At 40.2% G+C, this 13,429-nt stretch overlaps 1 protein-coding gene across 1 annotated transcript; it reads right to left on the bottom strand.

Annotated features, from left to right (window-relative positions):
• Positions 1 to 5,002: 5,002 nt before the first annotated feature.
• On the bottom strand, positions 5,003 to 13,286 carry LOC136298083 (acyl-coenzyme A synthetase ACSM4, mitochondrial-like). The gene is made up of 14 exons (XM_066198547.1): positions 13,197 to 13,286; positions 12,413 to 12,680; positions 11,748 to 11,958; positions 11,153 to 11,360; positions 10,896 to 11,039; positions 10,487 to 10,643; positions 9,818 to 9,897; positions 8,950 to 9,073; positions 8,364 to 8,444; positions 8,151 to 8,252; positions 7,671 to 7,798; positions 6,888 to 6,987; positions 5,934 to 6,053; positions 5,003 to 5,400 (listed from the first exon to the last, which is right to left on the bottom strand). Exons 2-14 carry the CDS (start codon positions 12,611 to 12,613, stop codon positions 5,314 to 5,316), a joined length of 1,743 nt encoding a protein of 580 aa, XP_066054644.1. The 5' UTR covers positions 12,614 to 12,680; positions 13,197 to 13,286; the 3' UTR covers positions 5,003 to 5,313.
• Between the last annotated feature and the right edge of the window lie 143 nt (positions 13,287 to 13,429).

The raw sequence follows: 13,429 nt of genomic DNA, 5'->3' as shown, positions 1-13,429 counted from the left end.
CAGATGAAAAATGTTCTCTCAGGACTGATGTTTGTTGGCTTGGCATGCAAACACTGCCCATTCCTGCGAGGTTATGTGTGGGCAGTCTGCCTCCCCAGCCCAGCCGTGGTGCTGGCTGGTGGCTCCTGCTGCCCAGGAGCTCCCACTCCAGAGCCCCAGAACCTCCTGGCCAGCTCAGCACTCAGCTGGGGCAGCAGGGAAGTTGGGGCAGTTGTCCTGCCTGGTAGGCAGACTGCCAGTGATCTGTCTAGAGGATTCCTAAAGATACTCAGTTCATTTTGCAGTACCCTTTTTAGCCTTTCATAGTGAAAAGCTATTCACAGTCGCCTTAATATCATCAAGTTTTAGGAATATGGAATAATTTGTATAGAATATTTGTCATTTAGAGAGTAAATAGGCTACAGCTGTCAATAAAAGTAATTCCTGCTCACTTTCCTGTGTTCTTTTATGGTCTGATACAACAAATCTAGACATCATAAGGCTACTTATTTTATAATTAGCAGTTTGGCTATAATATTGCTTTGCTGTATAAAAAAGAGACTAAATTGCCTCTTCTACCCCCTTAGAGGTATCTCCTTCATTAATGACACAAGTGTACAAGAGTGTTCAAACATGAGGAAATTTCCACTGGAGATAACTCTAACAGGGTTTAGGTAGAAGGCACTTCATTGAGCAAATGGCTGAAGTTCAGCTGCTCAGCCCTGCTGCTCTCAGCCACAATTAGCTTTGTTTTCAGAGACTGGCACTTGGATGCAACCAAGTCCCCCACAGGAGCAAGAGCATTGATTATAATAACACACCTGGCCTTGGAAGCCAGCAGTCAATAGCAGATGTCTGGTGCTGTCAGTTGTGTTGTCCCTGGGATGATGATAACACCTGAAAGTGCAATAAAATTGGAAGTGTATTAGGTATTTTTCCCCTTTCAGTCCTGATCGCAGCTTTTCCTGATTTGTTGACTACCAACACCATTGAATCCAGAAACTAGAAGGTGGTAAAACAAGTCTCACACGTCTGAACTTGAACAGAGATGTGCAGAGCTGAAGTACAAAATAGCTTCTGTTTCTCTGAGGTCTTTTGCTACAGGCACAGTGAAAGTACGATACATAACTTTGAGGCAGAAAACACTGGCAGCTTTAATTCGAGTCTGTCATAGTTAAACTGATTTAACACAAGCCACAGAAAGCGAAAGAAAAATGATGGAGGTAATTACATCAGTTGTTAGAGACTACCCCAGTCACCCCTTTGATTGTCAAATGTTCAAGCAAGGAAGTCAAATAAGAAATATGAATGTTAAATGAATTGTTAACTTCTGGCATAGAAGGTAATAAACAATCTACAAACCACTACACAATTCACCTTTTTGAATACAAACCACACTCAGCTGCCACCACTCTGGGATTCGAGGCAGTATCACTAAAACTCGGTCTCCTCTTTGCAGACTGCATGGTCCAGAGACCACACTGACCATTTTTTGGGACGTGAAACCCAGCTCTTCAAAGCTCCATTTAATTTCATCTCCTTTTCCATTTCTGCTCCTAAAGAAATAAATTCCCAACTATCCTCTGGTTTCAGTAGTGCAAGCTCAGATCCGTTTAGATTAATGTAATGGACACAGCATTTTGTGCATTTGTTTTCTATTTTTGACCTCAGACAATAATGAGCTTTGTAGCTGGAAAGCAAAGGAATATTCATTTCAGAGCTTAAGGGTGTGAAGGAGGTGACATCCACCTGCAGAACCCTCCTGGCACAGCCTCGCCTGGGACTTGTGTTTATTAGCCAGTTGATAACAATTAGTTGTCCTGAAAGGTCATCAACAGTTTTACTACACAGCACATCTGCTGTTTTCCCAGGCTCCTGCTACCAGCTGATATGTTTATGGGTAGTGTGTAGTGGGTTTACAGCAGAACCAGGAAAATCTGAGATAAATAACCTTGTGCTTTTGGTTTTTTTTTCCTTTTCTTTCCTGTTTCACTGGTGTTTTTGTGCTTAATACAGCCTTGGTTATAGAGTTCAGCTACTACTTGTAGCTTCTGAATCAAGTGCTGTAGCAGCATGGTGTGAAGTGCAAGGGCTACAGAGAGGTAACAGGAAATGTGAGATCTGACCTAGCAGGGATGATCTAAACCTCTGCTGTGCCCATAATCTTGGAACAGCTTGACTGTTATGGAAATATCTCACAGTTTGAACTGACACCTCAATCCAGGAAATCCTTGATTGTATTTAATCCTGAAACTCTGTGCAAGGCAGTACTGGCTAGATCTGGAAGTCTGATCACCAACAATGATTAAAAAAACATTCTCACAAAGTAATATTTGGCACAGAGTGACATGTATTGTGGCTTTCACTAACAGCACTGCAGATACCAAAATAAGGGCCAGTCCATTTTTCCCTCTTCTATCACTATTTTCCAAAACCTTTTCTCCCATGTACATTTAATGTTATAGAGAAAATACTGCTTTAGAAATATTTTAAAGGAGCAGAACAGCAATCCACCCTTTTTCAGACGATTGTCCTCTTAAGATTGACAGGAAACAGGGTGCTGGAATACACAAAAGTCCAGGATGAGCATGTTATGGTGAGGAGCTCAGCAGCAAAAAGCACCACTCTGTGTTTCTCAATTTCTTCCTCTGAATGTTCCCAGAGATCATCTTTGATAGTTATTGAACAAACCCCAACTTGTTCTGTACAGAGAAATAATAACACCGCTTGGCAGTTTCATTCCAAACCGTGCTCCTTTCCTGTGGCAAGCCTGCAAATTTAAAAGCTTCAGGCTCTTTTTAGGATTTAGCTGGCAGGTAGCACATCACTCCCAGTGCCCAACAGAAAGAGTAACTTCTGTTTTAGAGAAACAAGGAATATCAGCTGGTTGACTCAGTAATTTCTCAAGTCAGTAGTGCAGGACAAACACACACCACTGAAACTGAGCACAGCCTTGGTAGCAACTGAGGGGCTTTCCGTGGTTGCTTGAAACCCTGGGCAGTGTGACAGAGCAAAGGCTCCTGCCCAAACATCAAACAGAAACGTTTTGGTTCACCAGTTTGTTTCTTCCTTTTTTCCTGGTTAGGTTCAGGTATTGTAGCATTGCAAAACTGCAAGAACACGTTGGCAAGTCTGTCTGACCCACTGTGCAGACTGAGCAGGCTGTGCTGCAGCAGAAAGGAAACCTCCTGAGCAAGCCCTTCCCTGCTGGAATGAGGAAATTGTGCCTCTAGCAGGGCTCAGGGAAAAGCCTAGACAGGTCTGTTTAAAGCCCAGCACAGACCAATACCAAAAAACTAGGAACATTTTGCAGGATTGTACTTTTAAATTTGCTTTAAAATCAATTACTTTCAAAGTTTATAATTAGATTATATTTAAAAATTTATTACTTATGTTGAATAAATGCGTTACTTTAAAAATCTGATTACTTCACTTCAAAGTGGATTACTTTTCCAGAAAGTACTCACATTTGAAATCTGAATGTCCTTAAAAAGAATCAGATGCTGAAATTGTGACCAGACTACATTTTTCAACATGGGGTTTTTTTTTGATTGCACTTAAAGATCTAATTCAATTTCTCGTTATTCTGTCAAAAAATGGTATGATATTTAAAATATCCAACACGTTTTCCTTCTGTTCTGACTGAATGAAGGAGAGAAAAATTAATCTGTCAGAACAAAGCTGTAATACAGGAAAAGGGAAGTTTAAAACCCTGCTGCAGCCAGGTTTGAGCACAACCTTATTTTGTTCACGTTTCTTCTGGTGGAATCACATTAAACAAACTACTTGCTCTCATGGGGGATTTAATTTTCTACACTCACTAGAAGCCTGTAAGATTGTGTTTGAAGATAACTTTATTTTGGATTTTAAGGACTGTAAAGGAACTCATTAACAAATAAGCAGCTGCTGAGCTCTGTTGCTCTGCCACAGCTGATGGAAGCTCATGATGAGTTCTGCTCTGAATCTTAAATCTAACGTTTGTGATGGCCAAACTGGGAAAATTTCCCCTTTTCTTACTGATCTTTTCAATAGCAAACCCTTTTCAAACAGATAAGCTTACATACATTTCATTTATAAATTGTGTTTGTTTTTTATTCTTACAGGATGACTATTTAGACCCAGATCATGTATTAGCGGAAGAGCTGGTTTTATATCAACAATCTGAAATCCTTTTGAATAACTAAACCCAAACTCATCTAAAGGCTGCTCTGTTTTTCATTAAAGCTTAATTCCAACTTTTGGTATTGTGGGAAAGGAGATGAAGTTGTAGATCACTTATAAAATGCTCCTGCTCGATGGACTGGCTAAAATAACTCACACGAAGTCACAAAAATCACAAACCAGAAAATCTGCAGGACCAAGTTCCAAACCCATTCTGGAAACGTATTAAGCATTTCAAGACATAAAACTAAATATTAACTTTCTTACTAATGCAAGCAGAGCAATTTTATGGGCCATATTCATATACAAAACATATATTTATGCACACTGTATATATGTATTTGTGCAACTTTAAGCACATACTGTGAATTTCTACAACTTACTAATTTCTCATTATGCATGACAGCATCATCTATCAAAGGATTATTTCTCACATACTGAACATAATCTCAATTCTCATTTCATTTACCCCGGAGGGGTTTTTAAAGCAAAAAGATGGGATCTTATATGCATATCGATTTCAGAATACTGCCTTGCATTGAGAATTCCACTCCTGGCTAGTGCTTGGAAGAGACAAGACATTTTCAAAAGAAAGGACACCTACACATGGTTCTCATCCTACCACCGAAAAAGTGGATTTTGAACCTATACAATAAAACTAATCCCCCATCTGTAACAATGCATTTTTAGGACTTTTACTGCCACTAAAATGTTCTTTTGCAACCTCCTCATAATGTTGCATTTTGGAACCCATATAGTGACCATACCAGTCACCACGTCCTTTCCATAAGCTTTGGATGTCAGGGTGAACTCCCAGGAAATAGTGAATCGAAATATATTTGACATAAAATACCTTGTCAAATGTGGGCATTATCTTTTTTATTGTCTCTCAAGAATAACATCAAATAGAAGCTGGGCTGTAAGAGGAGGTCTCAAAGGGAAAGGCAACTGAAGTTGTCTATTGAAAATTTTATTTTTCACCCAGAATAATCCAATTCAGTCAGGTGCTGACACTGGAAACCCAGCAAGCAGGCACAAATATCACATCTTGATGTTACCTGGTTTTGATCCTCAGGCACTTAACAAAAAGAGATTAGAATGATGGCAGTTATAGGAGTGAAATGCATATAGTGCTAATGGAATGAAAGAAGTTTTGATAAATTCCAAACAATTCTATGTCCGTCCCCACTCTTTATCTCTTAATTCATTCCTCTTGATCTTCCCAGTGATTGTCTTTGGCAGCTCTTTAACAAATTCCACCTAGATAAAATAAAGAGAGAAAGCAATGGAGCATGTTCTACAGAGCTGGTTCTCCAAGACTCTCCAAGTGTCTGTGGAAAACTGAGAGGACTCCCATCATTAAGAACTGCCTGCCTCAAATCCAAGCCAAACCAAAGCAGCACATCGTGCCACTTGTGAAACCATCTCTTTGGCTGCCTAGATGGCCAAACATCTGTACAGCTGCCTCTCAGCTGACCAAAATGAGCACAGTAGCTCACAGCAGAAGGGTGAATGCCTGAATGGTATCAGAGGTCAGAGGTGAATGACAAAAAGAAGAAAAAAAAAAGTTACAGCCCCAAAGTCTCTAATGGTTCTGTGAGTTCTGCTCAAGTTAGCTAAGGCACTTCAGTAGCTCTTTTCTTATGGTGCTGGGATTACTAGGAAACACCAAGTGTATCTTTTACTTCTGTCTCTTTTAAGTGAATCATGAAAATCTAAATGATAGTGAGAATCTTCTCCTGAGATTTAGGGAAGGGTGCCCCCTTTTAAAGTTTCTCCTCAGGAATATTTACCTTTCTAGGGTATTTATATGGAGCAGTGGTTTTCTTGACATGGTCCTGCAAGTCACCAATTAAGCTCTTCTGGTCAGTGGATGAAAAGTTTGGGGACAGAACCACAAATGCTTTCACGACCTGCAAGGTTAAATTAACAAAAGTGATCTGATATCATCTGTTTTCAAGGGCTGACGTGCAGGTTACCAGTGAGCAGTGCTGCTCAGAGTACAACAGTCATGAGGAACAGAGAAACCAGCACATGAAAAGAAATGATTGTGCCCAGCTTCTGCATTTGTACATACAGAAGGGAAAGTTTAAAGGGCAGTTTTTGTGCCCTCATTACAAATAACAGCCTTTGCCCTTTCTTCTCAGCGGTAGCCGAGAGGAAGGGGCCATAAAAGGTGTCTCTGTGGAGCTCTCCCTGAAGCTCAGGGACATTTGGTTTCTCTCTGAAGTTCACACTGAGGACAGTAAGCACTGTTATCCTGGCACAGGGTTGTGCTTTCACTACAACTGCAGCCCATGCCTAATGTTTGACTAGTTCCAGTAGAACTTTGGCTACACCAAGAGTCATAGATGACAATTTCAGTGTATAGACAAATGCTTAAGAATAAGGGCAAATTAAACATCACAGTAGTGTTCTCCACAGAGAGGACCTTGGGATGAAAAGAAACTCAGAAGAGCAAAGGCATGTAAATGGGAAGGGATTTTGCTTGTCAGCCCCACTAGGATTATCCAGGATGGAAGTAGATGTGATGCTTAGGGACACAGTTTATTTGTGGACCTGAAAATGCTGGGTTCATGGTTGGACTCAACGATCTCAGAGGTATTTCCCAACATAAACAACTCCATGATTCTAAGATGACATTATTGCCTTAGAGCTGTATGTTACTCAGTAAAGTAGAAATTCCTTTATATCATTATATATTTGGACAAATGCATTGCTTCCCCCCCTCCATTCAGCATTGTTACCTCTCCTCTGAGGGGATCTGGGCTGCTGACAACAGCTGATTCTACCACAGCTGGGTGCTCTATCAGGGCATTCTCTACTTCAAACGGCCCGATGCGATACCTAGGTAAGGAAAAATAAAAATCAGATTTGGCTCTTATTTTTTATATGGAAAAAACAGTACCAAACGTCTTTTAATTTTCATGTTGAAGAAAAAAAAAAAACAAACAACCAAGGCCAGAACAAATCAACAACCAACTATAGAAGCTTTAGGCAAGATGGGAAAGCTGGCTGGGTTAGAAGTAGGAGTGTTTCATAGTGGTCTTGTGGCAGAGAACTGCTGGGGCTGTGGATACTGCCCCATCTGTCTTCTCTCCTTTGGGACCCTTAGGCTGGAGCTCCAACCCACCCTGCAGCAGCAGCCCATGCCACATTATGGTATCACATCCTAAAATACCAAGTTCTTTCCTTTCAACATGTTAAAAATAAATTGTTTCAAAAGCCCTTTGAATCCATTAGAGATTCCTTAAATTTCAGTCAAAAAATAAACTAGATAAACATCCCTCCTTTGCCAGCTGAAATCTTTATTCTTTGTTGAAACACATGAGATGTTGCCGGGGAAATGGATCCAGTATGATCGCCAGGATGATGCTGTGGGTCTGTGTAAAGCTAACAGTGACAGCAAGTATTCCAAAGTCAAGAGGTCAATACATTCCTGTCACGGGATTATGATGTCAGAAGCTCACCAGGACACAACACGTAAGAATATACAACGGCAGATTTAGAATGGGTGTGTGCAGACTAACCCTGAAGAAATGATGATGTCGTCGTTTCTGCCAATAAACTGGAAATATCCCTCTTCATCCATAATCCCTCTGTCTCCAGTGACATAAAAATCGCCACGTTCAGTTTCTGCAGTTTTCTTAGGGTTATCCTTAAAGTGGTTTACAAGCAGTAGTTCAGATTTTGAGCATGCATTAGCTACACATTATGCTATAACACACATAACATGAAATGCACTGAAACTTTTCAGTCAAGGATGTACTGATATTGCCATAAAACACAATAAAATAGGTTTAAAATAATTTCTATTCTTTAAGAAAAAATTTAACTTGATCCTAAATTATTTTCTTTCCTCTTCTAACACCCACCAATCCAAATAAACAAATTACTCAGGTAATAAATAATAAAATGGTGAAAAATGTCCAGCCTTTAGGACCACTATGCAGTTGGAGAGCTTTTGGGGAGATTGGTAGTGGTGGTGAGGAATAAAATAAAGTTCTTACTAAATATTCAGAGAAAAAACCAAGTGGTCTTATAGGTTTGCTTCTGATAGCAATTTCCCCCTGTTGTCCTGGAGGCAGGATATTGGCATTTTTGTCTATGATCTAGAATGAAAAACAATTCTTATTTTAGTCCAATGGAAAAACAAACTGCAAACACAAATCCAACCAAACAAAAAATCCCCCATGACAGAATCTAAAGAGCAGTCAACAAACCTGAACATCATAAAGGGGAGCTGCTTTCCCCATTAATCCAGGTTTAATCTTCATTCCTCCAAAAACAGAGCAGATTACTCCCTGCAAAAATCAAAATCAAACCAAAGTTCTTCAATAGAAAATTGCTACATCCACACTCAATTCATTAAATGTAGTTTTTAGACTAATTCCAAAGTAAGGAATTCATAGGATCCTATATGTCAGTGCTGTATGGTCCAGATAAGAAAAATCATAAAACTCCCTGAAAGAATCCTGTTCCATCCTCTGTGAAAAATTCATGTCCTCTGCTAACCGGTCTTTTCCCCTGAGATTCAAACTCTGCCCTCTTGACTGTGACGGTTGCTTGGAATTATCCTAAGGACATTTGTGGAAATATTACAGCACATTCCCTCCCAAACCCCATGTTTCTGGCAGGTTCTGTGAGGAGAGCCATGAGAGGGAGTTCCTTCACAGGTTACCAAGGAGGGGAATTACTGAAACATTCACAGAAATGTGAAGGAGGAAACAGATGGTATTCTTACAAAACAAACCCTACAGCAAAAAGAAATTCCAAAGATTTAACAGGCTATTGTCCCTGCAGATGTACCATTTCAGTCTGGCCATATACTTCACAGATTTCCAGCCCAGTCTGGCTCTTCCACTGCTCCATGACTTCTGGGTTGAGTGGTTCCCCTCCACTTATGCAGTACTTCAGGTTCATGAATTTGAGTCTTCACAGGGAGTTAAAAACAAGAAAGGCAGTACTTAAATCTAGAGGATGAGACCAGGGGCATGCAAGGGTAAACACCAAGGGAGAGGTGTTTACTGGGGGAGTTAGTGCCACAAACTGGGGAAATCAGAGGGGCCCTAACGCTTCTGCTCCCAATACAACATGAGTATCACTCTGTGCTCAACACTCTACATAAGTAGCATTCTGAGTTAAACATGTGAAAAATAAAATTTTTGCTGAAGTCAGCTGGGGTTATAAATAACCAAATACTGATCTGCTGAGCCAGGGCCCTGATTGCTGACCCTCTGCAACAGGCCAAGTGAGAAATTTCTAGAGGGAAGGAAGGAAAAATGACAGCCAGTGAGAGCTGGAGCAGGGGGTGAGGTACAACTGCCACAACAAATAATTCCCTCACCGTTATGCTGACATGCACTTTCTAGGATGAAGTCCTTCCCAAAGTGTGGACAATTAATGTGGTACACAAAAATTATGACAAAATATTAAAAAACTCTCAGTTTCATACTCACAGGTACAGTAGCGTAAGTCTCAAATTTCTGAGGGAAAACATCAAGTTTCTCTGTTTAATCAAAAAACTCAGCAAAACTCAAATTTTGCATGATGGTCTTCTCATGAAGGATATTTTAAACTAAATTATTACCCTATTTTGGGTCAAGCAGTTAGATATAAGAGATAACTACATTTAGTTAGGGTAAATTAAACATTAGTAAATAATTTTTTGACATACTTGGAGAGATCATTTTGCACCAGCATGCGGAACAATGTTGGAGCACCAATCAGGGTGTCAATTGGGAATCTGCAGAGAGTCTGGAGGGTTAAACAAGAAGGACATGAGAAGCTCAGACAAAAAACTGCCTTGGGAATGTACAGTAAAGAGGTGACACAGAAAGGAGAAATACATTTGCCCCCTGTGTAAAAGCACCACAGCCTCTGTTATGTGAGGAACCCCCCTGCAGTTGCTGCAGGATGCAGAGATTGTGTATTTGATTACAAAAATCCCATGCTAACACATCTATCTGATGCCAGGACCCTGCAGCTTGGGGCATGACCAGAATAGTTCCTCCTCTGTCTATATCATAGGGAAGAGAAACACTTCATTTCTGCATTACTACCCACTGATATTATTTCTACAGTCATTAGAATGAATGGTAGCATTTAAGGCTGCTTTTGGATGATTTTCTTCACGTGCTCACCAATTATGCGCAAAATGCATGACTGGATTGAATGTTTGTCCCCTTCTGCATACATTGAAAATGAAAGTAGGGGCTTTACACAACAAATACATTATCTCGAACACTACTATAAACACAACCCTCATGAAATCTGTGGATGCTGTCAAGAATTGTTTTCAGCATGCTTTCTGCAGATGATTTAAGTTCTGTGTGTTTTCCCTTACATTTAGGATGACTGCTGAGTCAGTCTGTGGTAAGTTATGTATAAAGATGCATGATCCAAAAACCCAGGGATCAAAAAAAGATGCTATTGAAGTTAGTATCCATCCTGTGTCTGCTGTGTTCCATATCACATTAGAGGGAGTCAAATCCAACCAGTACCTGATAGAAGAGAAAAAGAAAAACAAAAGGAAAGATAATGAAAAATACCCAGAAAGAGGTATTAATTGGAAGACTGAGACACTGGGGGATCCTAGTCCTTAGCAATTTGATGGGGTTTTTACTCTGATTTCAAAGGGAGAAGGGCTGGGGATGTACACTGGTATTTCTTATTCAGTGTTTTTTTTTTTTTTTAACAGTTCTACTATGCAGCTTCAATTATCTTATATTCAACCAGGCTTAACTCTTTCATACCTTTCACTTAAAAGGGGTCTGAAACCAAGACTGCCCTGGGAATGTTGAGCCATCTTTGGAAAACCTGTAGTTCCACTGGTAAAGAAGATAATCATTGGGTCTTGAATCCTTGTTTTGGTGCAGGAATGGTTATCAGATTGGTTTCTGTAAAAAGAAGGAGAATATAATTATAACTTCAATGGTTGTAGTTGATGCAAATGAGCATTTGTGGGAACTGCTTTGTCCTCGTGACTGCAGTGGCACTAAGTCACACTCACTGATACAGCTCAGTGAAGTTCAGCCATCCCTCCCTGCTGCCTTTGGACACCATCAGCTTGGTTTTCAGGAGCTGGCACTGGGATGCCACCGAGTCCACTGTAGGAGCCAGTTTGTCAGTGGTAATGATGCACGCGGCCTTTGATGCCTGGAGTCGGTACAGAATGTCTTTGGCTGACAATTGGGATGTTCCTGGGATTATGACAATTCCTGGAAGAGAGATAAAGTTAGTTCATGTTGGCTTTTTTCCTACATCTGATTCTTTTCTAAAAACCTAAGTTAAGCTATTAACTGTTCCCAAACTGATCTCTGATAAGGATTTGCCCTGGTGTTCCCCAGCCAAACAGATTAGATTAATGCCTGTGCTCTCCTGTCAGGAATGAAATGTGGACCTGCCTGGTGACTTCCACGGCTCCTCCCTGCCTTCTGGCATCTTTTTGCCCACTGCACGAGCTACCTTTCCTATGGCCTCTAGTGAAAACCCTTCAGGACTGCCTGGCAGCCCACTCACTGGATTATTACACATTTTTCCTTGATAAACCATATCCATTGTTGATCCTCTCAACTGATGTGCAATGACTGTTTTACCTCACTGACCTGCTCGCATACAAGCCACCTTGACCAGCCACCATTCTGGAATTCGTGGCAGGATCACGATAAGCCTGTCTCCCTTCTGCAGCCCACATTCTTTAGTCAGCACATTGGCCACTTTCCGAGACAGGAACCCCAGCTCCTCAAAGCTCCACTTCACTTCTTCTCCTTTGCCATTTACCCACCAGAAAGCAGGGTTTGGTGGTTTCTTTCCAGCCTACAAAACATAGGAATTCAAACGTAAAAGACTTTCTTCTGAAAGACCATGAAATAATAATGCACAGACATCTGTAAATTATGGAAGATCTGAGTATTTGACAGCTGGCATATAAACTATTCTTTTTCCTTGTCCTTAAAGGATTAAGATTTGCCATTCGTCAAGCTCAGGTATTCCAAATAGATTCTCCTTTTCTGAACCTGAAATGTTTACCAGCCTAATTATGTCCAGACCCAAGTCCTAGTCTGGATCCAATTTCAGTTTTAGCCATATACTGTGCATAAATGCTCCTACAAAATAACAATAAATAAAGTAAGAAAGAATGAACTTCTGTATAATCTCCTAATGCAAATTTGGTTTGGTGACTGATTGTTTTTATAAAGAAAAACCCCAGATTATTCCAAATGAAATTTAAAATGAAAGTATTTTATTGGCACAACAGAAGATCACCTACCTTTTCAATCTCAGACCATTTGTCCAGTACATCACTTGCATAGTTAAAGTACTTTGGTATTTCCTGTTTGCCCTGTCTGACAGACTCATACTGGGAATATACATCAGAGGAAAGCAGCCTGGGATGTACATGGAAAGTCCTATTAGGAGGCTTCAGAGTCCACAAGAGTTTCAGGCTCTGTAATTTAAACAGCAACTTCATGGCAGAAGATTATGTGTCTAGATGCTGTAGACTATGTCAGAAAAATGCAGAATTGTTGTTATGAATCCTGCAACAACAAACAAACAAAAACCAAACCAATAAAAAAAAAGAAAAACTGAAATTATCCAAAGAGAATCCAGTTATGAATTAATGAGTTTTTCATCAAAGTCAGTTAGGCTAGTCAGAGTCAGACTGATGATTTTAACATGCTAATTAAGTGTTGTTCCCTATCCTGCTTTCTCAAATTTCTAATTTTTAAATTAATTGCACACAACTCTCCGTAGTAAAACACAACATCAGACGTTATTGTTTGCATCAGAAGAATGTTCCTGTTTCATACACTCAGTACCTGATCCTCTATTCCTTTTTCTTTTCTGTGTGTTTCCAAACTACTTCCATCAAGAATCTCACTGGTTTAGCCTCAGCAGTTGCTGACTGATTCATCCATTCACATCAATCCCAAGAACATTCACTTCACTATGTCGACCCTGAGTTTGATAGAGACTTTTCTATTCATTTTCCTGACCTGTCTGCTACGGACAGGAGAGACTGAGAGTTGATCCTCTTCATTCATTTCACTCACCTTTCAGGACATGTTTCCCATATGAGGCACTGTAAAGATCAGTTGTGCCCTGGAGATGTGAATCCTGAGCACTCCTTCCTAAAGGTTTTGGAGTGAAACCCTTCTGACTTAATTGCTCACTTCTTCTGGAGTAACGAGAACAGAATGTGGCACAAAACAGACCAAGCAGCAAAGCTCTTTCTGTGGAGTAAGTTTTTTTCTTGTAATCATTTACACCATAGTTAATTGTGTGT

The sequence above is a fragment of the Chamaea fasciata genome, unplaced genomic scaffold, assembly GCF_029207755.1.
Source record: "Chamaea fasciata isolate MVZ Bird 193981 ecotype frontalis unplaced genomic scaffold, bChaFas1.0.hap1 SCAF_16, whole genome shotgun sequence".
Taxonomy (NCBI): Eukaryota; Metazoa; Chordata; class Aves; order Passeriformes; family Sylviidae; genus Chamaea; species Chamaea fasciata.
The sequence above is the reverse complement of the archived record's forward strand: the minus strand, read 5'-3'. Positions and strand labels throughout refer to the sequence as shown.